General features: G+C 44.9%; 2 protein-coding genes across 2 annotated transcripts in view; one reads left to right on the top strand and one right to left on the bottom strand.

Annotated features, from left to right (window-relative positions):
- LOC143955622 (uncharacterized) overlaps positions 1-25,657 on the top strand; it is a 280,961-nt gene that overhangs the window by 228,801 nt on the left and 26,503 nt on the right. The window lies entirely within an intron of this gene.
- Positions 7,857-25,657, bottom strand: part of LOC143955596 (uncharacterized) — a 464,194-nt gene continuing 446,393 nt past the window's right edge. The window contains exon 2 of the mRNA XM_077465678.1: positions 7,857-11,628. Coding sequence (XP_077321804.1) covers positions 8,144-10,531 — 2,388 coding nt within the window. The 5' untranslated portion in view covers positions 10,532-11,628 and the 3' untranslated portion in view covers positions 7,857-8,143. The remainder of the gene's footprint in view (positions 11,629-25,657) is intronic.

The following is a 25,657-nucleotide window of genomic DNA, read 5'->3' as shown; positions in this document are numbered from 1 at the left end:
CCGCACTCCTCCACTGTACATGTTACCCCCCTGCCATACACTCCGCACTCCTCCACTGTACATGTTACCCCCCTGCCATACACTCCGCACTCCTCTCCTGTACATATTACCCCCCTGCCATACACTCCTCTCTTGTACATATCACCCCCCGCCATACACTCCGCACTCCTCTCCTGTACATATTACCCCCCTGCCATACACTCCTCTCTTGTACATATCACCCCCCGCCATACACTCCGCACTCCTCTCCTGTACATATTACTCACCACCATACACTCCGCATTCCCTATTTATTAAACGTCAATTTGACCCACTTTTTTTTTTAAGGTTATTAACCGATTAATCAAAACAATAATCGGCCAACTAATCGATTCTGAAAATAATTGTTAGTTGCAGCCCTAAACAACACCCCCTTTAAGCCAATATTTAGTGCAATTTAAGACATGTGTTGTTGTTCTTAAAGCCTAGGGCCCGCTTTTGATCTTGCACACAGGTTTGCTGATTTCATATGCCCCTGCCCCAAAAATTGGCTAAAAAATCATCTTTTTTGGGGGGGGGGGGGGGGGGTGTCCCTGAATGACCAGTGGCATTAAATAATAATCAGTTACCGTGACCAGTGGCATTAATATTAATTTAATGCCACTGGTCAATTATTAATTTAATGTCACTGGCTACAGTAACTGATCATCAATTACCGTGAGCAGTGGCATTAAATTATTGATCAGTTACCGTGGCGAGTGACATTAAATTAATAATTGACCAGTGACATTAAATTAATAATTGACCAGTGGCATTAAATTAATATTAATGTCACTGGTCACGGTAACTGATTATTATTTAATGCCACTGGTCAATTATTAATTTAATGGCACTGGCCACGGTAACTGATGAATAATTTAATGGCACTGGCCCCGGTAACTGATGAATAATTTAATGGCTCTGGCCACGGTAACTGATGAATAATTTAATGGCACTGGCCACAATAACTGAGGAATAATTTAATGCCACTGGTCACGGTAACTGATGAATAATTTAATGGCACTGGCCATGGTAACGGATGTATAATTTAATGGCACTGGCCACGGTAATTGATGAATAATTTAATGGCTCTGGCCCCGGTAACTGATGAATAATTTAATGGCTCTGGCCACAGTAACTGATGAATAATTTAATGGCACTGGCCACAGTAACTGATGAATAATTTAATGGCACTGGCCACGGTAACTGATGAATAATTTAATGGCACTGGCCATGGTAACTGATGTATAATTTAATGGCACTGGCCACGGTAACTGATGAATAATTTAATGGCACTGGCAACGGTAACTGATGAATAATTTAATGGCACTGGCCACGGTAACTAATGTATAATTTAATGGCACTGGCCACGGTAACTGATGAATAATTTAATGGCTCTGGCCACGGTAACTGATGAATAATTTAATGGCACTGGCCACAATAACTGAGGAATAATTTAATGCCACTGGTCACGGTAACTGATGAATAATTTAATGGCACTGGCCATGGTAACGGATGTATAATTTAATGGCACTGGCCACGGTAATTGATGAATAATTTAATGGCTCTGGCCCCGGTAACTGATGAATAATTTAATGGCTCTGGCCACAGTAACTGATGAATAATTTAATGGCACTGGCCACAGTAACTGATGAATAATTTAATGGCACTGGCCACGGTAACTGATGAATAATTTAATGGCACTGGCCATGGTAACTGATGTATAATTTAATGGCACTGGCCACGGTAACTGATGAATAATTTAATGGCACTGGCAACGGTAACTGATGAATAATTTAATGGCACTGGCCACGGTAACTAATGTATAATTTAATGGCTCTGGCCACGGTAACTGATGAATAATTTAATGGCTCTGGCCACGGTAACTGATTAATAATTTAATGGCTCTGGCCACGGTAACTGATGAATAATTTAATGGCACTGGCCACGGTAACTGATGAATAATTTAATGGCACTGGCAATGGTAACTGATGAATAATTTAATGGCACTGGCCACGGTAACTGATGAATAATTTAATGGCACTGGCAATGGTAACTGATGAATAATTTAATGGCTCTGGCCACGGTAACTGATGAATAATTTAATGGCACTAGTCACAGTAACTGATTAATAATTTAATGGCACTGGTCACAGTAACTGATGAATAATTTTATCTTATTTTTTTGCGCAATTGTGTATAGTTTACATACTGTTTTTGTGCGTGTTTGCAAAATTAAAGTGGGCCGGTCTGAATGAAGTCCAGGGCCAATTTTCTGTCCCAGTCCAGCCCTGCATGTGGGTCTGTGATCCTCTCTCTATGGCCCTCACATCCTTTATACCATCTGGGACAATAAGCTCGTAAAATTATCATAAGCTCAACCCAGAAGGTTTGGCTTATTCTCCATTAGTTGGAGAAATTTAATGATTTACCTGGTGAGCTCAAGTAATATCATCTTCAGCCACTAGGTGTGTCTGAGGGCAGAAAATGTATCCTAAATTAATTGTTAAAGCGGGAGTCCGCGTTTTTTTTTTTTTAAAAGCCAGCAGCTACAAATACTGCAGCTGCTGACTTTTAAAATAATGACACTTACCCGCCCAGCGCGCCCGCGATGTCGGCACCCCGAAGCCGATCTCTCGATCGTCTCTCGGGTGCTGCCACCGCCATCTTGGGTATGGGAATCAGGAAGTGGAGCCTTTCGGGCTTCATTTCCCGGTTCCCTACTGCGCATTGCGCGAGTCGCGCTGCGCAATAAGGATGGTCCCCGCTGCCTCTGGGATCCGTGTGTTTCCCAGCAGGCAGCGGGGGACCTTCGGAAAGGGGCGTAGATTCTAGGGAAAAAGGGGCGTAGCTTCTGCAGAATCTACGCCGGAAGTGGGTGCAGATACCTGTACTGTACAGGTATCTGCACCCCCCTCCCCCCTGAAAAGTGCCAATTGTGGCGCCGGAGGGGGGGAGGGTTCCAATGAGCGGAAGGTCCACTTTAGGGTGGACCTCCACTTTAATACTATTTGATAATTGGCATCTATCTATATATTGGGGCTTATGAATAAAGATCTATATTGTTCAGGGACCCCGGCAATTGTTACAAAATAAAATACACTTAGTATAAATATGATTAATTAATATCACACAAAATGGATATTTATATGGATAAACGCATGACTCCTGCATGTCCTATGTCCTATCCTATGGGACAAAACATGTTATACGGGTATTTTCATGTAGATGCCGTCACGGTTTCTTATGTCTTTACAACAATGATGGGTATCTAAACACAGTTCTTCATTTGTTCTATATCAAAATTTAGATTTCTATCTTAAAGCAGATTACTCATGGGGTCAGTGGATATTAAAATTATAGTCGTATCTGTGACCCGGAATCTGATATAGCATTTGCATCACTTATGATCACATATATTTAAAAAAAAAAAAACACATACATACAAGAGTTGAATATCTTCCTTGAGCATTTGAAATGGACTTTGGACAGGCTTTACTGAGGGTTTAGATCAGTGATGGTGAACCTTGGCACCCCAGATGTTTTGGAACTACATTTCCCATGATGCTCAACTACACTGCAGAGTGCATGAGCATCATGGGAAATGTAGTTCCAAAACATCTGGGATGCCAAGGTTCGCCATCACTGGTTTAGATAAAGGTTTAGCTGTAAAAACAATTTCCCCTTATAGGCACTTTTTGGTCAATATCCTGATAGTCTGTTCATATATTTGGGACTGTTGTCGTTCTGGTTTAACATTAACCTTGCATCTCAGTCATTGTCTGAGGGAAAGCTTGAGTCAACATCGGGGGTTGACTAGGAAAGGCAAATTCACCCTTTGAAACAATGGGGATTATTTACCCAAGCTTTTCCTTTAATTAAAGGTTGTGTAACAGATTCATGTTTACTCGGCTTCGACATAGTTTTTGCTTCTTAACTTTAACTCTCCAATGGATGGCATAATCAGCCCTCCCTATGGGGGGGGTGCTCTCCTGAAGTGATGACTCCTAAGCTTTTGAAAGTTCCATGAAAAATATAATATTTTAATGCATCTCGGCCATGACAACACACACACACACAATGCTGTGAAAAAGTATTTGCCCCCTTTCTGATTTGAATATTTTTTTTTGCATATTTCACACTTAAACTACTCAGATCATCAAACAAATTTTATTATTACACAAAGATAACCCGAGTAAATACAAAATGCAGTTTTTTTAAATGATGGTTTCATTGATTAAGGCAAAAAAGCTGTCCAAACCTGCCTTGGCTTTATGTGGAAAAAGTAATTGCCCCCCTAAACCTAATAACTGGTTGTGCCACCCTTGGAGGCAACAACTACAATCAAGCGTTTGCGATAACCGGCAATGAGTCTTTCACATCGCCGTGGAGCAATTTTGGCCCGCTCTTCTTTGCAGAATTGTTTTAATTCAGCCACACTGGAGGGTTTTCCAGCATGAACGGCCTGTGTAAGGTCCAGACACAGCATCTCAATTGGATTCAAGTCCGGCCTTTGACTAGGCGACTCCAAAACCTACATTTTGCTTTGTTTGAGCCATTAGGAGGTGGACTTGCTGTTGTGTTTCGGATCATTGTCATGCTGTATAACCCAAGTGCACTTGAGCTCGAGGTCAGGAACTGATGGCCGGACATTCTCCTTTAGGATTTTCTGGTAGAGCTCAGAATTCATGGTTCCATCAATTACGGTAAGTCGTCCAGGTCCTGAAGCTGCAAAGCAGCCCCAGACCATCACGCTACCACCACCATGTCTGACTGTTGGTATGATGTTCCTGTTAGGAAATGCCATATTCATTTGGGGCCAGATGTAACGGGACGCACACCTTCCAAAAAGTAAAATTTTTTGTCTCATCAGACCACAGAATATTTGCCTAAAAGTCTTGGTGATAATCAAGATGTTTTGTTTTTTTTGGTAAATGTGAGATGAGCCTTTGTGTTCTTTTTTGGTCAGCGGTGGCTTTGGCCTTGGAACTCTCCCATGGACGCCAATTTTTGCCCAGTCTCTTTCGTATTGTTGAATCACGAGCACCGATCTTACCCGAGGCAAGTGAGGCCTGCAGGTCTTTAGATGTTGTTCTGGGTTCTTTTATGACCTGCTGGATGAGTCCTCGTCATGCTCTTATTTAGTAATTTCTGTAGGCCGGCCACCCCTGGTAAGGTTCTCCACCGTTCCAAGTTATCTCCATTTTTTGCCCAGTCTCTTTCGTATTGTTGAATCACGAACACCAATCTTACCCGAGGCAAGTGAGGCCTGCAAGTCTTTAGATGTTGTTCTGGGTTCTTTTATGACCTGCTGGATGAGTCCTCGTCATGCTCTTATTTAGTAATTTCTGTAGGCCGGCCACCCCTGGTAAGGTTCTCCACCGTTCCAAGTTATCTCCATTTTTTGCCCAGTCTCTTTCGTATTGTTGAATCACGAACACCGATCTTACCCGAGGCAAGTGAGGCCTGCAAGTCTTTAGATGTTGTTCTGGGTTCTTTTATGACCTGCTGGATGAGTCCTCGTCATGCTCTTATTTAGTAATTTCTGTAGGTCGGCCACCCCTGGTAAGGTTCTCCACCGTTCCAAGTTATCTCCATTTTTTGCCCAGTCTCTTTCGTATTGTTGAATCACGAACACCGATCTTACCCGAGGCAAGTGAGGCCTGCAGGTCTTTAGATGTTGTTCTGGGTTCTTTTATGACCTCCTGGATGAGTCCTCGTCATGCTCTTATTTAGTAGCTTCTGTAGGTCGGCCACCCCTGGTAAGGTTCTCCACCGTTCCAAGTTATCTCCATTTTTTGCCCAGTCTCTTTCGTATTGTTGAATCACGAACACCGATCTTACCCGAGGCAAGTGAGGCCTGCAGGTCTTTAGATGTTGTTCTGGAGTCTCTTATGACCTCCTGGATGAGTCCTCGTCATGCTCTTGGAGTCATTTTTGGTTGGCCACTCCTGGGAAGGTTCACCACTCTTCCAAGTTATCTCCATTTGTGGATAACGGCTCTCACCGCGGTTCCCTGGAGTTCCAAAGCCTTAGAAATGTTTTTTGAAACCCTTCCTAGACCGATACACATACATTACTTAGTTTTTTTTATCTGTTCTTGATTTTTTTTTTAGATTGCGACATGATGTGTGGCTTTTTGTGATCTGTCATGCTCTTATTTAGTAATTTCTGTAGGCCGGCCACCCCTGGTAAGGTTCTCCACCGTTCCAAGTTATCTCCATTTTTTGCCCAGTCTCTTTCGTATCGTTGAATCACGAGCACCGATCTTACCCGAGGCAAGTGAGGCCTGCAGGTCTTTAGATGTTGTTCTGGGTTCTCTTATGACCTCCTGGATGAGTCCTCGTCGTGCTCTTGGAGTCATTTTTGGTTGGCCGGCCACTCCTGGGAAGGTTCACCGCTCTTCCAAGTTATCTCCATTTGTGGATAACGGCTCTCACCGCGATTCACTGGAGTCCCAAAGCACATGTACATTACTTTGTTTTTTAAGCAGTTCTTGATTTCTTTTTTAGATTGTGACACGATGTGCGGCTTTTTGTGATCTGCTGGCGCGCTTCGCTTTGTCAGACAGCTTCTATTCATGTGACTTCTTGATTCAACAGCTCTGGCAGTAATCAGGCCTGGGCGTGGCAAGTGAAATTTGTCTCAGCTTTTCCAAAAAAAAAAATTGTGTTTAATCACAGTTCATTCATGAATTCAGCATGGGAGGGGGCAATTTCTTTTTCACACAGGGCCAGGCAGGTTTGAACGTTTTTTTTCCCCCCCTTAATAAATGAAATAATAATTAAAAAACTGCGTCTTGTATTTACTCGGATTATTGTTGTGTAATATTAACGTTTGTTGGATGATCTGAATCATTTAAGTGTGAGAAATATGAAAAAAAAAAAAAATGTAAATCAGGAAGCCGGCAAATACTTTTTCACAGCACTATATATACACAGTGTATATATATATATATATATATATATATATATATATAATATAATATAAATATAAATATATATATATATAATATATATATATATATATATATATATAATATATATATATATATATATATATATATATATATATATATATATATATATAAATTATATATATATATATATATATATATATATATATATAAATATATATATATATATATATATACATATACGGTATATACGGCTTATAATGTGTGGAGGTTATAAGTAATTTTCTAGCAACAAAATACAGATTTTAACTTGTAAACAAAAAGTGTCAGGAAAGGGGCGGGTCTTGGGGGTCCATCCATAAAAAAAAAAAGTGGTGTAAACGTTCTCCGGGGGGAAGTGCGTGTACATTCCTTCTGTGTGAATGGGGGTGGGGGGGAAGGGTGAATGTTACAATCATTTCCCAGCCGTCCCGAATTCTGCCCCCGATTCAATAAAAACAATAATTTCCTATAATCGACAGCTACATCTAGCGGCCATAATTTTTTTTCTGAAAAACCCTAATCCCTAAAAATAGAGAAATAACACAGTATGGCCACTAGATGGAGCCGATGATTGTAAAAAAAAAAAAAAAAAAAAAAAAAAATCACTGTATTATATAAATATGGCGAATATTTCTCACGGCTGGAGGAATGTGCGTCACATTCATTCTACAAAGTTTCTAGAAGCAGACCTGTAAGCGTTTGTGAAATCTTCCCCCACAAAACGTACTCAGCCAATGAGAGGTAATGACCCCATTTTTATTTTAAAAGGCCTAGAGGACCGATTTTTAAGTGGTGGGGGTTAACGCGTTTCGTCCCGAAGGACGACTTGATTAAAAAAAGACCTCTTGCAAGAGTTTACGCCACAAAATGTACTCAGCCAATGAGAGGTAATGACTCCATTTTTATTTTTCTCCTGCTATCAATGGCCGACACGGTACAACACTTCATCCATGTCTTTGGTGATCTCTGATCTCCTTATCAACTGTTTCTTACATGATGAAGATCAGCCATGGAGTATATCTGAGGTGTATATCAGGGTGTGCTTCTTCTCCACATGTCCAGCAACATTCATATACAAGACATTTCCCGCACTCACTAATACACCTCGAGGGTTGTGTGGGACCCCCTGATGTACAGGAAGACAGGACTTCAGTGAGGAACATTTCCCTCACTCAGGACAGGAATATGGCTTCTCCCCCGTGTGAGATCTCTGATGTTTGGAAAGACTGGACTTATTGGAAAAACATTTCCCACACTCAGGACAGGAATACGGCTTCTCCCCCGTGTGCAGTCTCTGATGTTTGGAAAGAGAGGACTTTACTGTAAAACATTTCCCGCACTCAGGACAGGAATACGGTTTCTCCCCGGTGTGCAATCTCTGATGTGTGGAAAGGCTGGACTTCACTGAAAAACATTTCCCGCACTCAGAACAAGAATATGGCTTTTCCCCCGTGTGCAACTTCTGATGATGGGAAAGAGTGGACTTATGTGAAAAACATTTCCCGCACTCAGAACAGGCATACGGCTTCTCCCCCGTGTGCAATTTTAGATGATAAGAAAGATTGCACTTCTGTGAATAACATTTCCCGCATTCAGGACAGGGATATGGCTTCTCCTCCATGTGCAATTTCTGATGACAGGAAAGATGGGACCTCTGTGAAAAACATTTCCCGCACTCAGCACAGGAATATGGCTTCTCCCCCGTGTGCAATCTCAAATGTGTGGTAAGACTGTCCTTCAATGAAAAACATTTTCCGCACTCAGGACAGGAATACGGCTTTTCCCCCGTGTGCAATTTCTGATGATCGGAAAGAGAGGACTTTACTGTAAAACATTTCCCGCACTCAGGACAGGAATACGGTTTCTCCCCGGTGTGCAATCTCTGATGATCGGAAAGATGGGACTTCACTGAAAAACATTTCCCGCACTCAGAACAAGAATATGGCTTTTCCCCCGTGTGCAACTTCTGATGATGGGAAAGAGTGGACTTATGTGAAAAACATTTCCCGCACTCAGAACAGGCATACGGCTTCTCCCCCGTGTGCACTTTTTGATGTTCAGAAAGGGCGGACTTCACTGTAAAACCTTTCCCGCATTCAGAACAGGAATACAACTTTTTCCCCGTGTGCAATTTCTGATGATGGGAAAGATGGGACTTCCGTGAAAAACATTTCCCGCACTCAGGACAGGAATACGGCTTCTCCCCCGTGTGCAATTTCTGATGAGAAGAAAGATGGGACTTCCGTGAAAAACATTTCCCGCACTCAGGACAGGAATGTGGCTTCTCCCCCGTGTGCAATTTCTGATGATAGGAAAGATGGGACTTCCGTGAAAAACATTTCCCGCACTCAGGACAGGAATGTGGCTTCTCCCCCGTGTGCACTTTCTGATGAGAAGAAAGATGGGACTTCTGTGAAAAACATTTCCCGCACTCAGAACAGGAAAACGGCTTCTCCCCCGTGTGAGATCTCAGATGTGTGTCAAAATTGGGCTTCTGTGAAAAACATTTCCCGCACTCAGGACAGGAATATGGCTTCTCACCCGTGTGAGTTATTTTGTGTAAATTAAGTTTGGATTTATAATAGAAGCACTTCCCACACTCAGTACAGGGAAACTTCTTATGTGTTGGGAGGACGGCACCGTCCCGCACAGTCTGAGGTTCCTCGGGATAAGAGGAATACGATGGTCCGGCACCGTCCCGCACAGTCTGAGGTTCCTCGGGATAAGAGGAATACGATGGTCCGGCACCGTCCCGCACAGTCTGAGGTTCCTCGGGATAAGAGGAATACGATGGTCCGGCACCGTCCCGCACAGTCTGAGGTTCCTCAGGATAAGAGGAATACGATGGTCCGGCACCGTCCCGCACAGTCTGAGGTTCCTCGGGATAAGAGGAATACGATGGTCCGGCACCGTCCCGCACAGTCTGAGGTTCCTCGGGATAAGAGGAATACGATGGTCCGGCACCGTCCCGCACAGTCTGAGGTTCCTCAGGATAAGAGGAATACGATGGTCCGGCACCGTCCCACACAGTCTGAGGTTCCTCAGGATAAGAGGAATACGATGGTCCGGCACCGTCCCGCACAGTCTGAGGTTCCTCGGGATAAGAGGAATACGATGGTCCGGCACCGTCCCGCACAGTCTGAGGTTCCTCAGGATAAGAGGAATACGATGGTCCGGCACCGTCCCACACAGTCTGAGGTTCCTCAGGATAAGAGGAATACGATGGTCCGGCACCGTCCCGCACAGTCTGAGGTTCCTCAGGATAAGAGGAATACGATGGTCCGGCACCGTCCCGCACAGTCTGAGGTTCCTCAGGATAAGAGGAATACGATGGTCCATCTACACTGTGTGGTGCCGGATGGACATTTGAGGTAGTCGGGTTTTCTCCTGGACTATACTGTGTGATGTCCTCATCTTCTACTTTACAGTCTGGAGACAAAGTGAGACAATCCTCTGAGGTTTTCCTCATCTCCCGTCCATCTACTAAAATAGAAATACAAAGATTATTACTAGACATGAGCTGATTGGTTCCCCTAAACCAGGACTCCACCCACATCAGGCAGCTTTGTCTCTGAGGATCTTACAATTCCCCCCTCAAGGTAACTAGTAAATGGGTCCTCTGATCTCCTACCAGATCATTTCTTTATTCATGGACCTTAGTCAGAGAGTGAGGAAACAACGAGAACTGTCTTCTATAGGAGTGACAGTGATGAGGGGATTATAGGACGAGTGTCCCCTCCCCCTCTATCACTCATTGCCATCTTCCCAACACAAGAAGTCCTGCACTTCCTTATTTAGTCCATGATTTAGTCATGAATAACAGCGGGGCTGAGCCCCACAAGAGGTCAGAGAGTGAGGATGGGGGGAGAACCACCAAGATGAAGACTGGACTGATCCTGAAGACCCCCATCATTGGGTTATTGACTCCTCCCCCATTATCACTTTCTGTTTAAGGGTCCAAAGTTCAAGGATGTTATCACATTATTATCACCATGGAAAAGTCTGTATGTTATGTACAACATAGAGTATATCGAGCAGAAGTCAGGAGTATGTAAAGTGCAACACAGGGTATATAGTGCAGGGGTCAGGAGTATGTAATAGTGATGAGCCCGATATTCGAGTCCCCCCCACCCCATCCAGAACCTTACCGGGCCACATGCCCTCAACATGGGGAGAGTGCTTTGAGGTCTCCCCAAAGCACCTTGTCCTCATGTTGATGGGGACAAGGGCCTAATCCCCACAACCCTTGCCCGGTGGTTGTGGGGGTCTGCGGGCAGGGTGCTTATCGGATATTATGGGCCCCAAGTTCCCGTTCTCCCCCCCATGTGAATGGGTATCGCGTACATTGTACCCCTACTTATTCGGAGAGAAATCCAGGAATACAGGACGGGGAACACAGCTCAGGAAAGTGACCAGGGGATTACAGGCTGATATCACCCAGCCCCCGCCCTACTCTGGACCAATCAGTGAGCAGTATGGGGGGAGGAATGGATTTAGTGTTAATGACCCACCTGTGCTGATCTCTGTAGGAGTGTCCTCCTCTATAAATGTCCCCGTTATTCCATCCTCCTCCATAGACTGCTGATCATCCCTCACACACCTCTCTTCTTCTTCTGATTTCACCTCAAATTCTATATCCATTGGATCTCCACTCTAAATCAAGAAAATGAGAGAGAAAATATCATCTGTAAGATAGAAGATTTACTATTGAAAGATCACTTAAAAAAATGAAAACGTTGTTTCTAGATACTCCGATCCACCAACCTTGTACCAGTGGGGGATGGTGTGACCCGGTGATGTGAGGGGCGGCTGATTGGCCATCATGACGTCCTTCCCGGCTCCGCTCACCTCTCCTGTCAGCAGCTCGATGATCTCTCTGGTGACTTCTAGAATCTTCTTTGTATTTCTCTATTCTATCAGGGAGGGAGGTGGAGGCAATGTGATGGTCATGTGATCTCCAGACTTCACAGGAGGAAAACTCTAGATCTGAACACAAATAGTAAAATCAAATGACATTCCCAGAATCCTCCTCACCTCACTGGTCAGGTCTCTTTATTTAAACCCCACTTCATGTTGAGGTTTCTGATGGAGGTCCAACAGCCCTACTTTGAAAGTGAGGAGGTCAGGGGTCGGCCCACATCCTAACAGCATCAGGAAAAATAGAGGCGGGTAGAGGGATATTAGGAGGAGGAGCTGTGAGGTCAGTGTGATGTCATAGGATTCTCTGACTCTGGTTGGAGGGAAATTGGGAGAAAGAGCTGTGGAGGGGCACCCTATGGGGTTTCTGTTCACAGAATAATTTCTCCCGGGTGCGTCCCACCTCTCCTAAACTGAAAGATGATCTTGGGCTTTGGGCTTTACCAGGACACATCATATTCCTGTGATCTCCGTGTTCTCCGGAGACTTTACTGATCACATTTTAGGATGAAGATCTGAGACTTGGATCATTATGGAAAAATATTTCCGGACATTTACTACCAATTAAATTTTTCCCTTTTTATTCTTTTTTAAATCTTATAAAATAAAGACATACATATCCCAATTCCCCCTAAATAAACCGCCCACCCCCCGCCACTAATAAAAGTAGTACAATCCATTTGTCAGGAGTGTGTTGCGCTCCTCATTCCAGCATCCTGGTTTTGGCTGTGATGCATTCCCCCGTCTGTCTATCCACCTGCAAGGTGATTGATGTGGTCAGTCTCTGGTTGGAGACCAAACCTGATTTAAGCCAGCCAAGCCCGCAGTCTCATGCTTGTGATATTGTATTTGTAACATGTGCTTCAAGCTCTCTGTCTGCCCTCGTTGATGACCTCGGTTTCGGATACTGACTACTCAGCCTGGCACTTACCCATTGGGCACTTAAACCCCCTTCCTAAAGAGGACCAATTTTCAGCTTTTGGTGCTCTCACATTTTGAATGACAATAACTCAGTCATGCAACGATGGACCCATATGACATTTGTGTTCTTTTTTTCAGACAAATAGAGCTATCTTCTGGTGGTATTTAATCACTTCTGCTTTATTTATTTATTTATTTTTTTAATATATAAATTAAAAAAGAATGCAAATTCTGTAAAAAAAAAAAATGCATTTTGCAAATTAGTAATTTTTCTTCATACATTTTGACCAAAATTTATACTGCTACATATCTTTGGTAAAAAAAAAAAAAACAAATCGGTGTATATTATTTGGTCTGTGTGAAAGTTACAGAGTCCACAAACTATGATGCCAATCGCTGAAAATTGATCACACCTGATGTACTGGTGGCCTATCTCATTTCTTGAGACCCGAACAAGCCAGGAAAGTTCAAATAGTCATTCCAAGGTATTTAGTAAAAGCCATGGTGAGTTTTTTTTTAAAGTTTTTTTTTAAAGTTTTTTTTCAAAGTTTTTTTTCCCCACAATTCTTTGCAAAACCATGCAGAGGCCCAATATGCAGGGAGCACCTTCAGGCATTCTAGGAGCATAAATTACAAATATAATTTTTTTGACTACCTCTTGCACTTTTGAAGGCCCTGGAGCACCAGGACAATGGAAGGTATTTAATAAGAGCCATGGTGAGTTGTTTTTTTTTAAAGTTTTTTCCCCACAATTCTTTGCAAAACCATGCAGAGGCCCAATATGCAGGGAGCACCTTCAGGCATTCTAGGAGCATAAATTACAAATATAATTTTCTTGACTACCTCTTGCACTTTTGAAGGCCCTGGAGCACCAGGACAATGGAAGGTATTTAGTAAGAGCCATGGTGAGTTTTTTTTTTAAAGTTTTTTTTCCCCACAATTCTTTGCAAAACCATGCAGAGGCCCAATATGCAGGGAGCACCTTCAGGCATTCTAGGAGCATAAATTACAAATATAATTTTTTTGACTACCTCTTGCACTTTTGAAGGCCCTGAAGCAGCAGGACAATAGAAGGTATTTAGTAACAGCCATGGTGAGTTTTTTTTTTTAAGTTTTTTTTCCCCACAATTCTTTGCAAAACCATGCAGAGGCCCAATATGCAGGGAGCACCTTCAGGCATTCTAGGAGCATAAATTACAACTATCATTTTTTTGACTACCTCTTGCACTTTTGAAGGCCCTGAAGCACCAGGACAATGGAAGGTATTTAGTAAGAGCCATGGTGAGTTTTTTTTTTAAGTTTGTTTTCCCCACAATTCTTTGCAAAACCAAGATTTTTTTATTTTTCACAAAATTGTCATATTAGCAGGTTATTTCTCACACACAGCATATGCCAGGGGTCTGCAAACTACGGCCCTCCAGTTGTTCAGGAACTACAATTCCCATCATGCCTAGTCATGTCTGTGAATGTTAGAGTTTTACAATGCCTCATGGGATATGTAGTTCTGCAACAGCTGGGAGGGCCGTAGTTTGAGGATCCCTGGCATACGCATACCACAAATTACACCCCAAAACACATTCTTCTACTCCTCCTGAGTATGGTGATACCACATGTGTGAGACTTTTACACAGCCTGGCCACATGCAGAGGCCCAATATGCAGGGAGCACCTTCAGGCATTCTAGGAGCATACATTTTTGGACTACCTCTTGCACTTTTGAAGGCCCTGGAGCACCAGGACAATGGAAGGTATTTAGTAAGAGCCATGGTGAGTTTTTTTTAAGTTTGTTTTCCCCACAATTCTTTGCAAAACCAAGATTTTTTTTTTTCACAAAATTGTCATATTAGCAGGTTATTTCTCACACACAGCATATGCCAGGGGTCTGCAAACTACGGCCCTCCAGTTGTTCAGGAACTACAATTCCCATCATGCCTAGTCATGTCTGTGAATGTTAGAGTTTTACAATGCCTCATGGGATATGTAGTTCTGCAACAGCTGGGAGGGCCGTAGTTTGAGGATACCTGGCATACGCATACCACAAATTACACCCCAAAACACATTCTTCTACTCCTCCTGAGTATGGTGATACCACATGTGTGAGACTTTTACACAGCCTGGCCACATGCAGAGGCCCAATATGCAGGGAGCACCTTCAGGCATTCTAGGAGCATAAATTTTTGGACTACCTCTTGAACTTTTGAAGGCCCTGGAGCACCAGGACAATGGAAGGTATTTAGTAAGAGCCATGGTGAGTTTTTTAAGTTTGTTTTCCCCACAATTCTTTGCAAAACCAAGATTTTTTTTATTTTTCACAAAATTGTCATATTAGCAGGTTATTTCTCACACACAGCATATGCCAGGGGTCTGCAAACTACGGCCCTCCAGTTGTTCAGGAACTACAATTCCCATCATGCCTAGTCATGTCTGTGAATGTTAGAGTTTTACAATGCCTCATGGGATATGTAGTTCTGCAACAGCTGGGAGGGCCGTAGTTTGAGGATCCCTGGCATACGCATACCACAAATTACACCCCAAAACACATTCTTCTACTCCTCCTGAGTATGGTGATACCACATGTGTGAGACTTTTACACAGCCTGGCCACATGCAGAGGCCCAATATGCAGGGAGCACCTTCAGACATTCTAGGAGCATACATTTTTGGACTACCTCTTGCACTTTTGAAGGCCCTGGAGCACCAGGACAATGGAAGGTATTTAGTAAGAGCCATGGTGAGTTTTTTTTTAAGTTTGTTTTCCCCACAATTCTTTGCAAAACCAAGATTTTTTTTTTTCACAAAATTGTCATATTAGCAGGTTATTTCTCACACACAGCATATGCCAGGGGTCTGCAAACTACGGCCCTCCAGTTGTTCAGGAACTACAATTCCCATCATGCCTAGTCATCTCTGTGAATGTTAGGCCGCGTACACACGAGAGGATTGTCCGTCCAACTTAGTCCGCTGAAACGTGTTTCAGCGGACAGTCCGCTCGTGTGTGGGCTTCAGCGGACTTTTTCAGCGGACAGTCTGGCGGACTAAGTCTTCCGTAATATTGTCCGTCCAACTTTGGTTTCAGCGGACAGTCCGCTCGTGAGTAGGCTAGTTGGACGGACTAAGTATGGCGCATGCTCAGAAAGGATTTACCCGGCCGAAGGTTGCATTGCAGTGTATTGGACGTCGTATTTCTAGTCCCGTCGTACGTGCTGTACACGTCATCGCGCAAGCTTTCAACGGACTGTCTGTTCATCGTGTGTGGTCAAGTCCGTTCATTCAAAAGTAGGACGGACTGTCTGTCGGATTGTCTGACGGACTTAGTTGGACGGACAATCCTCTCGTGTGTATGCTGCCTTAGAGTTTTACAATGCCTCATGGGATATGTAGTTCTGCAACAGCTGGGAGGGCCGTAGTTTGAGGATCCCTGGCATATGCATACCACAAATTACACCCCGAAACACATTCTGCTACTCCTCCCGAGTATGGTGATAGCAGACATTTACACAGCCTGGCCACATACAGAGGCCCAATATGCAGGGAGCACCTTCAGGCATTCTAGGAGCATAGATTACACATATCGATTTTTTACTACCTCTCCATGAGTGAATTGAACAGGTCATTTTTTTCCACAAGTTTTTGGAAAACGTGGAAAGAAAAGGAAAACAATTTTTTTTTTTACACAACGTTGTCCATTTATACAATATTTCTAACATATACATACCAACAATTACACCTCAAAATACATTCTCCTGCTCCTCCTGAGTATGGTGATATGGTTTGTACCTGTTGTTAGCCTTCCAATGCTTCTTACTGCGATAGCCAGCTATAGGTGGGGGCAAGTGGCACCTTTTTTGTATCGCTGTCGTGTTTTATGGTCAGGCAACGCACTTTGTAGCCATTGTGCTATATGCTGGGTGTTCAGTGTGCTCCTGTACCTTTAAGAAGGGGTGGCTCCCTCTTCAGTCCATCTGCTCTCCCCTATCCATCAGAATGTATGTGCCTCCACTGTGGGGACACTTATAGGTTAGTGATAGGGACCACAGATACCAGGGTGCCTTGACAAGGCTCTGTGGCTTATACATGCATTTACAAATGTGTGCAGACTAAACCTCTGCTTTTAAAGCATACTGATAGACAGGTTATTTGGTTGTCTGCGGGCTGGTGGTAAATTAAGTCTGTCATACTGCCACCCCGTCACCCTGCCGCCCCCTCTAGTCACACTGCTCCCATCATACTGCCCCCATCACACTGGCCCCACCCCATAACACTGCTCCCATCATACTTTCCCCCTCCTTTGATACTGCCCCCCTCCTATAACACTGCCTCTCCATCATACTGCCCCACATCTGTCACACTGCCCCCCATCATACTACTCCCCCACTGTCACACTGCCTAGGTACCCTTCTCTTGTTACACTTCCCCCTCCTTTCATACTGCCCCCCTCATATCATACTGCCGCTCCAGTCACACTGCCCCCTCTTGTCACACTGTCCCCAGTCATATTACTCCCCTACTGTCACATTGCCCCCCTTCATACTACTCCCCCACTGTCACACTGCCTAGGTACCCTTCTCTTGTCACATTGCTCCCTCCTGTCATACTGCCTCCATCCCACTGTCCCCCCCCATAACGCTGCCCACATCATACTGCCCCCCTCCTATCACACTTCCCCCCTCCTGTCACAATGCTTGGTACCCTTCTCTTGTCACACTGCACCCCTCCTGTTATACTACCCTTCTACTGTCACACTGTCCCCCCTCCTATCATACTGCCACCCCCGTCATACTGCCTCCCTCCTAAAACACTCCCCCTCTCCTGTCACAATGCCTAGGTACCCTTCTAATGTCACACTTCCCCCTCTTGTCATACTTCCCTTCTACCCAATCATACTGCCCCCCTCCTATCACACTGCCCCTGTCATACTGCACTCCTCCTTTCACACTGCCTAGGTACGCTTCTCTTGTCACACTGCCTCAGTCTTGTCATACTACCCTTCTACTGTCGTACTGCCCCCTCCTGTCATACTGCCACCACTGTCACACTGCCCCCCCATGATACTGCTCCCCTCCTTTTAAACTGCCCCCCTCCTGTCACACTGCCCCCCTCCTATATCCTGCCCCCCATTATGCTGCTCTCCTCTTCTCACACTGCCCCCCTCCTGTCACTCTGCCCTGTCATACTGCCCCCCTACTGTCATACTGCCCCCTTCAAATAATCTATAAGGACTTAATAATATTTATGTATCTAAAAGGATTTATTCCTTTTGTATCACCGATCTCCCTTCTCTATACGGACCTGTTCCGGCCCCTCCGTTCCTCACCGATATCCCTTCTCTATACTGACCTGTGCCGCCTCTCCGTTCCTCACCAATCTCCCTTCTCTATACTGACCTGTTCCGGCCCCTCCGTTCCTCACCCATCTCCCTTCTCTATACTGACCTGTGCCGGCCCTTCCGTTCCTCACCGATCTCCCTTCTCTATACTGACCTGTGCCGGCCCCTCCATTCCTCACCCATCTCCCTTCTCTATACTGACCTGTACCGGCCCCTCCGTTCCTCACCCATCTCCCTTCTCTATACTGACCTGTGCCAACCCCTCCGATCCTCACCCATCTCCCTTCTCTATACTGACCTGTTTCGGCCCCTCCTCTCCTCACCAATCTTCTGAAGTAATGATAAAGCAGAACTTGTTTCATTTCCTCTTTTCAGCATCTTACATACACAAAACAGGAAACGTCTGGACGCTAATTTCTGAATTTAAGCAATGGGTAAAGCCCCATCCCCCACCCCCCCTCCCCATAATACACAACCAATAATAAAGCTTCTGTAACATTCTATAGACTAATATATAATGCGTTATATTCCATTAGAAAGCAAGTTCCTCTTTTTCTGCTGAAGCCTCTGGGCATAGTGCCCGGGACATTTCCTAATAATTGCCCCATCGTTCTATTGTAATAATAAGCCAGAGGAAAGAAAAAATGATAAACCCATATTAAGGGGGCACCCCAACCCCCCTCCTAACAGGATCACTAATCCTCATAATCCTCATCCTTCCTGCTGGACCTTCTAGATGAGAGCTACTGAATTACAATTCATGGAGGTCCAATCAGAAAACATTTCTGCCGAATCACAAGTTTGTGCGAGGACTCGGGTCCTTCACATCACAGCCCCCCCCCCTATTTATATTACAATTCCCTTCTTACATCAATATCCCCTGCCCCCCTTCATGTCACCCCCCACAGTGGTGTCCTCTGCCCCCCTTCATGGCACCTCCCTACAGTGGTGTCCTCTGCTCCCCTTCATGTCACCCCCGACAGAGGTGTCCTCTGCCCCCCTTCATGGCACCTCCCTACAGTGGTGTCCTCTGCCTCCCTTCATGGCACCCCCCTACAGTGGTGTCCTCTGCCCCCCTTCATGTCACCCCCGAAAGTGGTATCCTCTGCCCCCCTTCATGTCACCTCCCTACAGTGGTGTCCTCTGCCCCCCTTCATGTCACCCCCCCCACAGTGGTGTCCTCTGCTCCCCTTCATGTCACCCCCCCACAGTGGTGTCCTCTGCTCCCCTTCATGTCACCCCCCCACAGTGGTGTCCTCCTCCCCCCTTCATGTCACCCCTCCACAGTGGTGTCCTCCTCCCCCCTTCATGTCACCCCCCACAGTGGTGTCCTCTGCCCCCCTTCATGTCACCCCCCACAGCGGTGTCCTCTGCCCCCCTTCATGTCACCCCCCACAGCGGTGTCCTCTGCCCCCCTTCATGTCACCCCCCAACAGTGGTGTCCTCCCCCCCCTTCACATCACCCCCCCACACTGGTGTCCTCTGCCCCCCTTCAGGTCACCCTCCACAGTGGTGTGCTCTGCCCCCTCTTCCCATGACAGCCCCTCCCCCCGTGGCTCTACCCCGCCCCCCCCAGCTCTGTCCCTTCGTTCACATTATCATCCACCCACAGCTCTGTCCTCATAATTTACATTGCAGCCCTGCCCCTCCCATTTACATTACAACCCCTACAACACTGCCCCCTATTCACATTACAGACCCTGCAGCTCCCCCCATTCACATTACAGCCCCTGCTGCTCCCCCCCCATTCACATTACAGCCCCTGCAGCTCCCCCATTCACATTATAGCCCCTGCTACTCCCCCCCCCCATTCACATTGCAGCCCCTGTAACTCTGCCCATTCATATTATAGCCCCTGCAGCTCTGCCCCCCATTCACATTATAGCCCCTGCAGCTCCCCCCCATTCACATTACAGCCCTTGCAACTCCCCCCATTCACATTACAGCCCATGCAGCTCCCCCCATTCACATTACAGCCCCTGCAGCTCTGCCCCCCATTCACATTACAGCCCTTGCAGCTCCCCCCATTCACATTATAGCCCCTGCAGCTCCCCCCATTCACATTACAGCCCCTGCTGCTCCCCCAATTCACATTACAGCCCCTGCAGCTCCCCCATTCACATTATAGCCCCTGCTACCCCCCCCATTCACATTGCAGCCCCTGTAACTCTGCCCATTCATATTATAGCCCCTGCAGCTCTGCCCCCCATTCACATTATAGCCCCTGCAGCTCCCCCCCATTCACATTACAGCCCTTGCAGCTCCCCCCATTCACATTACAGCCCATGCAGCTCTGCCCCCCATTCACATTACAGCCCTTGCAGCTCCCCCTATTCACATTATAGCCCCTGCAGCTCCCCCCATTCACATTACAGCCCCTGCTGCTCCCCCAATTCACATTACAGCCCCTGCAGCTCCCCCATTCACATTACAGCCCCTGCTACCCCCCCCCATTCACATTGCAGCCCCTGTAACTCTGCCCATTCACATTATAGCCCCTGCAGCTCCCCCCCATTCACATTACAGCCCTTGCAGCTCCCCCCATTCACATTACAGCCCATGCAGCTCTGCCCCCCATTCACATTACAGCCCTTGCAGCTCCCCCTATTCACATTATAGCCCCTGCAGCTCCCCCCATTCACATTACAGCCCCTGCTGCTCCCCCAATTCACATTACAGCCCCTGCAGCTCCCCCATTCACATTACAGCCCCTGCTACCCCCCCCCCCCCCCATTCACATTGCAGCCCCTGTAACTCTGCCCATTCATATTATAGCCCCTGCAGCTCTGCCCCCCATTCACATTACAGCCCCTGCAGCTCTGCCCCCCATTCACATTACAGCCCCTGCAGCTCTGCCCCCATTCACATTACAGCCCCTGCAGCTCCCCCCCATTCACATTACAGCCCCTGCAGCTCCCCCCATTCACATTACAGCCCCTGCAGCTCTCCCCCCCATTCACATTACAGCCCCTGCAGCTCTCCCCCCCCATTCACATTACAGGCCCTGCAGCTCCCCCCATTCACATTACAGCCCCTGCAGCTCTGCCCCCCATTCACATTACAACCCCTGCAGCTCTGCCCCCCATTCACATTACAGCCCCTGCAGCTCTGCCCCCCATTCACATTACAGCCCCTGCAGCTCTGCCCCCCATTCACATTACAACCCCTGCAGCTCTGCCCCTTCACTCTCCTACCTTAATCTGGGACAGAGCGAAGAGCGGGAGTAAACACAGCTCTGGATGGTGGGCGGGATCGGCAGCTTCCGGAATGAACTTTTCAAGCTAACCGCCAGGCGAAAATCCGACTCCTAAATGTCGGAGCCGTGGCCTGTTCTAGATCAGGACTTTGGAATCACACATAACATGTTTCATTACAAAATGTATGAAAAAGGAAACAAAATATGCCATTTATAATGAGCGTAGCGGCTTCCTTCCCCCGGGGGGGGGGGGGGGGGCAGTGCACAGCGCGGGATCAGGAGAGGAGATACGTATTATATCTGCCTAGCAACAGAAAGGGGAAGGAGCGTGTCTTGTCTCTAAAAGGGGAAGGAGCGCGTCTTGTCTCTAAAAGGGGAAGGAGCGCGTCTTGTCTCCACTAGACAAGTTACACAATATAATTGTCTTTAACCCCTACAGCTCCGGAAGATTTACCCCCCTTTATTTGCAATAGGGCACTGCATTACTTTAACTTATTGTTTTTTTTATTCCTATTATTGTAGCACTGACCCCCGAAGGAGCTGCTGGTTTTATTGGGCTTACCGTTGCCTTCTTGACCTTCGTCTCCATCTAGGGTTTCCCCGTGGTAGATGGCCCAAAGGAATGTAGAAACTGACACACTGGATCTTCTTTTGGGTTATTTATTTGAAAATAGTCTCTCAGTTTCGGGAAGAGGGTTAGGAGGAAGTTCAAGTACTTTTGGAACTACAAAAATAGAAAGTCCGGCGATACCGTACGAGTGTAGATCCATGAAGTGTCCTTCAACTGAGCCTCCAGGCTCCTTCAGAGAAACCAGCCTTGCGCACGGCCTTCTCCTGAAGAGTCCTCCCCTGGATGCTCCTCCAGTTGTTGGGCCTCTCCTTAGATGAGACGGCACCGGACCACCCTTGGATCATTTTTGGAACTACAAAAATAGAAAGTCTCTTATAGAAGAAATCCAGAGAATTACCATTTCACAGCTGGATTCTCACAACCCCCCCGGATAGACCTCCTCTCGCTAGGCCTAGCAGCCGGTGGGGTGTTGAGTAAAGCAAAGTCTCTGCCACAGACTTGGATGTAGAATACTTGAGAAAAGTCTCTGCCACAGACTTGAGCGTATCTGAGGGACGTAGCCAAATTTAAAGAGCTATCATACGGTACCAGTATCTCTCACCCGGTCCGGCGATACCGTACGAGTGTAGATCCATGAAGTGTCCTTCAACTGAGCCTCCAGGCTCCTTCAGAGAAACCAGCCTTGCGCACGGCCTTCTCCCGAAGAGTCCTCCCCTGGATGCTCCTCCAGTTGTTGGGCCTCTCCCTTAGATGAGACGGCACCGGACCACCCTTGGATCATTTTTGGAACTACAAATATAGAAATTCTCTCATAGAAGAAATCCAAAGAATTACCGTTTCACAGCTGGATTCTCACAACCCCCCCTGGATAGACCTCCTCTCACTAGGCCTAGCAGCCGGTGGGGTGTTGAGTAAAGCAAAGTCTCTGCCACAGACTTGGATGTAGAATACTTGAGAAAAGTCTCTGCCACAGACTTGAGCGTATCTGAGGGACGTAGCCAAATTTAAAGAGCTATCATTCGGTACCAGTATCTCTCAGCCGGTCCGGCGATACCGTACGAGTGTAGATCCATGAAGTGTCCTTCAACTGAGCCTCCAGGCTCCTTCAGAGAAACCAGCCTTTCACACAGCCTTCTCCCGAGATTCCTCCCCTGGATGCTCCTCCAGTTGTTGGGCCTCTCCCTAGATGAGACGGCACCGGACCACTCTTGGATCATTTTTGGAACTACAAATATAGAAAGTCTCTCATAGAAGAAATCTAAAGAATTACCATTTCACAGCTGGATTCTCACAATCCCCCCTGGATAGACCTCCTCTCACTAGGCCTAGCAGCCGGTGGGGTGTTGAGTAAAGCAAAGTCTCTGCCACAGACTTGGATGTGGAATACTTGAGAAAAGTCTCTGCCACAGACTTGAGCATAACTGAGGGACGTAGCCAAATTTAAAGAGCTATCATACGGTACCAGTATCTCTCAACCGGTCCGGCGATACCGTACGAGTGTAGATCCATGAAGTGTCCTTCAACTGAGCCTCCAGGCTCCTTCAGAGAAACCAGCCTTGCACACGGCCTTCTCCAGAAGAGTCCTCCCCTGGATGCTCCTCCAGTTGCTGGGCCTCTGCTTAGATGAGACGGCACCGGACCACCCTTGGATCATTAGGCCCCGATATCCACTCAGGCCTCTCCCTGCAGTTGCTTCGCCTCGGGCCATCCAGCCCCGAGACTTGGAAGTGCATGGATCCGCAACCCCAGGCCAGGAGGGCCATGAGGGCTGGTCAGGAGGACCAGGACCAAAACAGACAGAAGATATCTTCTGGACCGGAAACCCCCGAAGCACGTGATCTCAGGACCTTAAATACCCCCTCCCAGAATGCACAGCAGGATAAACACTCCCAATGGGCTGATTCCGAGAGAAAGACTGGCATCCAATGCACCCAGCTAAACTGCATTCTCATACCTGCCGGTGGAGACAGCGACACCTGCGGCCAAGGAGAATTCTGTACAATCCACCTGGACTGGTACTGAAACCATAATTTAGCCGAATTAACCCCAAAACCCAACTGCCGTTTCAGGAATATTCATTTTAAAAAAAACAAATAGCGCATGCTCGTCAGGAGCCAGCGCTACATAAATATCATTAATTAATAATAAATAATAAGAATAAAAACAACTATATAAAAACAACTATATATGAACTAAATAAATTATCAGAAAGATCGAAATACGAAAATAAGAACGAAAATCCAAAATAGCAAAAAAACGGTTCAACCTACGAGTTTAACGAATCGATTACATTCGGGTAATTAAATTTTTTGGTATTCTCTATTTTAATTAAATTATTAACTATTTTTAGAGTTTTATTATTATTATTATTATTTGTTAATAATAAGAAGAATAAAAACAACTATAATAAACTATCAACTAAATAAATTATTATCAGAAAGAGCGAAAAATCCAAAATAGTGAAAAACGGCTCAACCTACAAGTTTAACGAATCGATTACATTCGGGTAATTAAATTTTTTGGTATTCTCTATTTTAATTAAATTATTAACTATTTTTAGAGTTTTATTATTATTATTATTATTTGTTAATAATAAGAAGAATAAAAACAACTATAATAAACTATCAACTAAATAAATTATTATCAGAAAGAGCGAAAAATCCAAAATAGTGAAAAACGGCTCAACCTACAAGTTTAACGAATCGATTACATTCGGGTAATTAAATTTTTTGGTATTCTCTATTTTAATGAAATTATTAACTATTTTTAGAGTTTTATTATTATTATTATTGTTTGTTAATAATAATAAGAATAAAAAAAACTATAATAAACTATCAATTAAATAAATTATTATCAGAAAGACCGAAAATCCAAAATAGCGAAAAACGGTTCAACCTACGAGTTTAACTAATCGATTACATTCGGGTAATTTAATTTTTTGGTATTCTGTATTATAATTAAATTATTAAATATTATTATAGTTTTTTTATTATTATTATTATTATTAACCACTTCAATACCGGGCCTATTCTGGCACTCCTCTCCTACATGTAAAAATCATAATTTGTTTGCTATAAAATTACTCAGAACCCCCCAAACATTATATATATATCTATATATATAGATATATATATATATATATCTATATATATATAGATATATATATAGATATATATATATATATATATATATATCTATATATATATATATATATATATATATATATATATATATATATATATATATATATATTTTTTTAGCAAACACCCTAGGGAATAAAATGGCGGTCATTGCAACTTTTTATCTCGCACAATATTTGCGCAACAATTTTTCAAACGCATTTTTTTTGGGGGAAAAAAAAAACGTTTCATGATTTAAAAAAATAACAAAACAGTAAAGTTAGCCCAATTTATTTTGTGAAAGATGATGTTACGCCGAGTAAATAGATACCTAACACGTCACGCTTTAAAATTGCGCACAATGACGCCAAACTTCAGTACTTAAAAATCTCCATAGGCGACGCTTTAAATTTTTTTATTGGTTACATATTGAGAGTTACAGAGGAGGTCTAGAGCTAGAATTGTTGCTTGCGCTCTAACGCACGTGGCGATACCTCACATGTGTAGTTTGAATGGCGTTTACATATGTGGGCGGGGCTAACGCGTGCGTTCGCTTCTAAACGCGAGCTACTGGGGACAGGGGCGTTTTAAAAAACTCATTTTTTTTTTTTTTTTTTTACTTTATTTTTTTTTT

This window comes from Lithobates pipiens, unplaced genomic scaffold (genome assembly GCF_037356315.1).
Source record: "Lithobates pipiens isolate NorthernLeopardFrog02 unplaced genomic scaffold, aLitPip1_a1.2 Scaffold_35, whole genome shotgun sequence".
Taxonomy (NCBI): Eukaryota; Metazoa; Chordata; class Amphibia; order Anura; family Ranidae; genus Lithobates; species Lithobates pipiens.
This window is presented reverse-complemented; position numbering and strand designations above follow the sequence as displayed.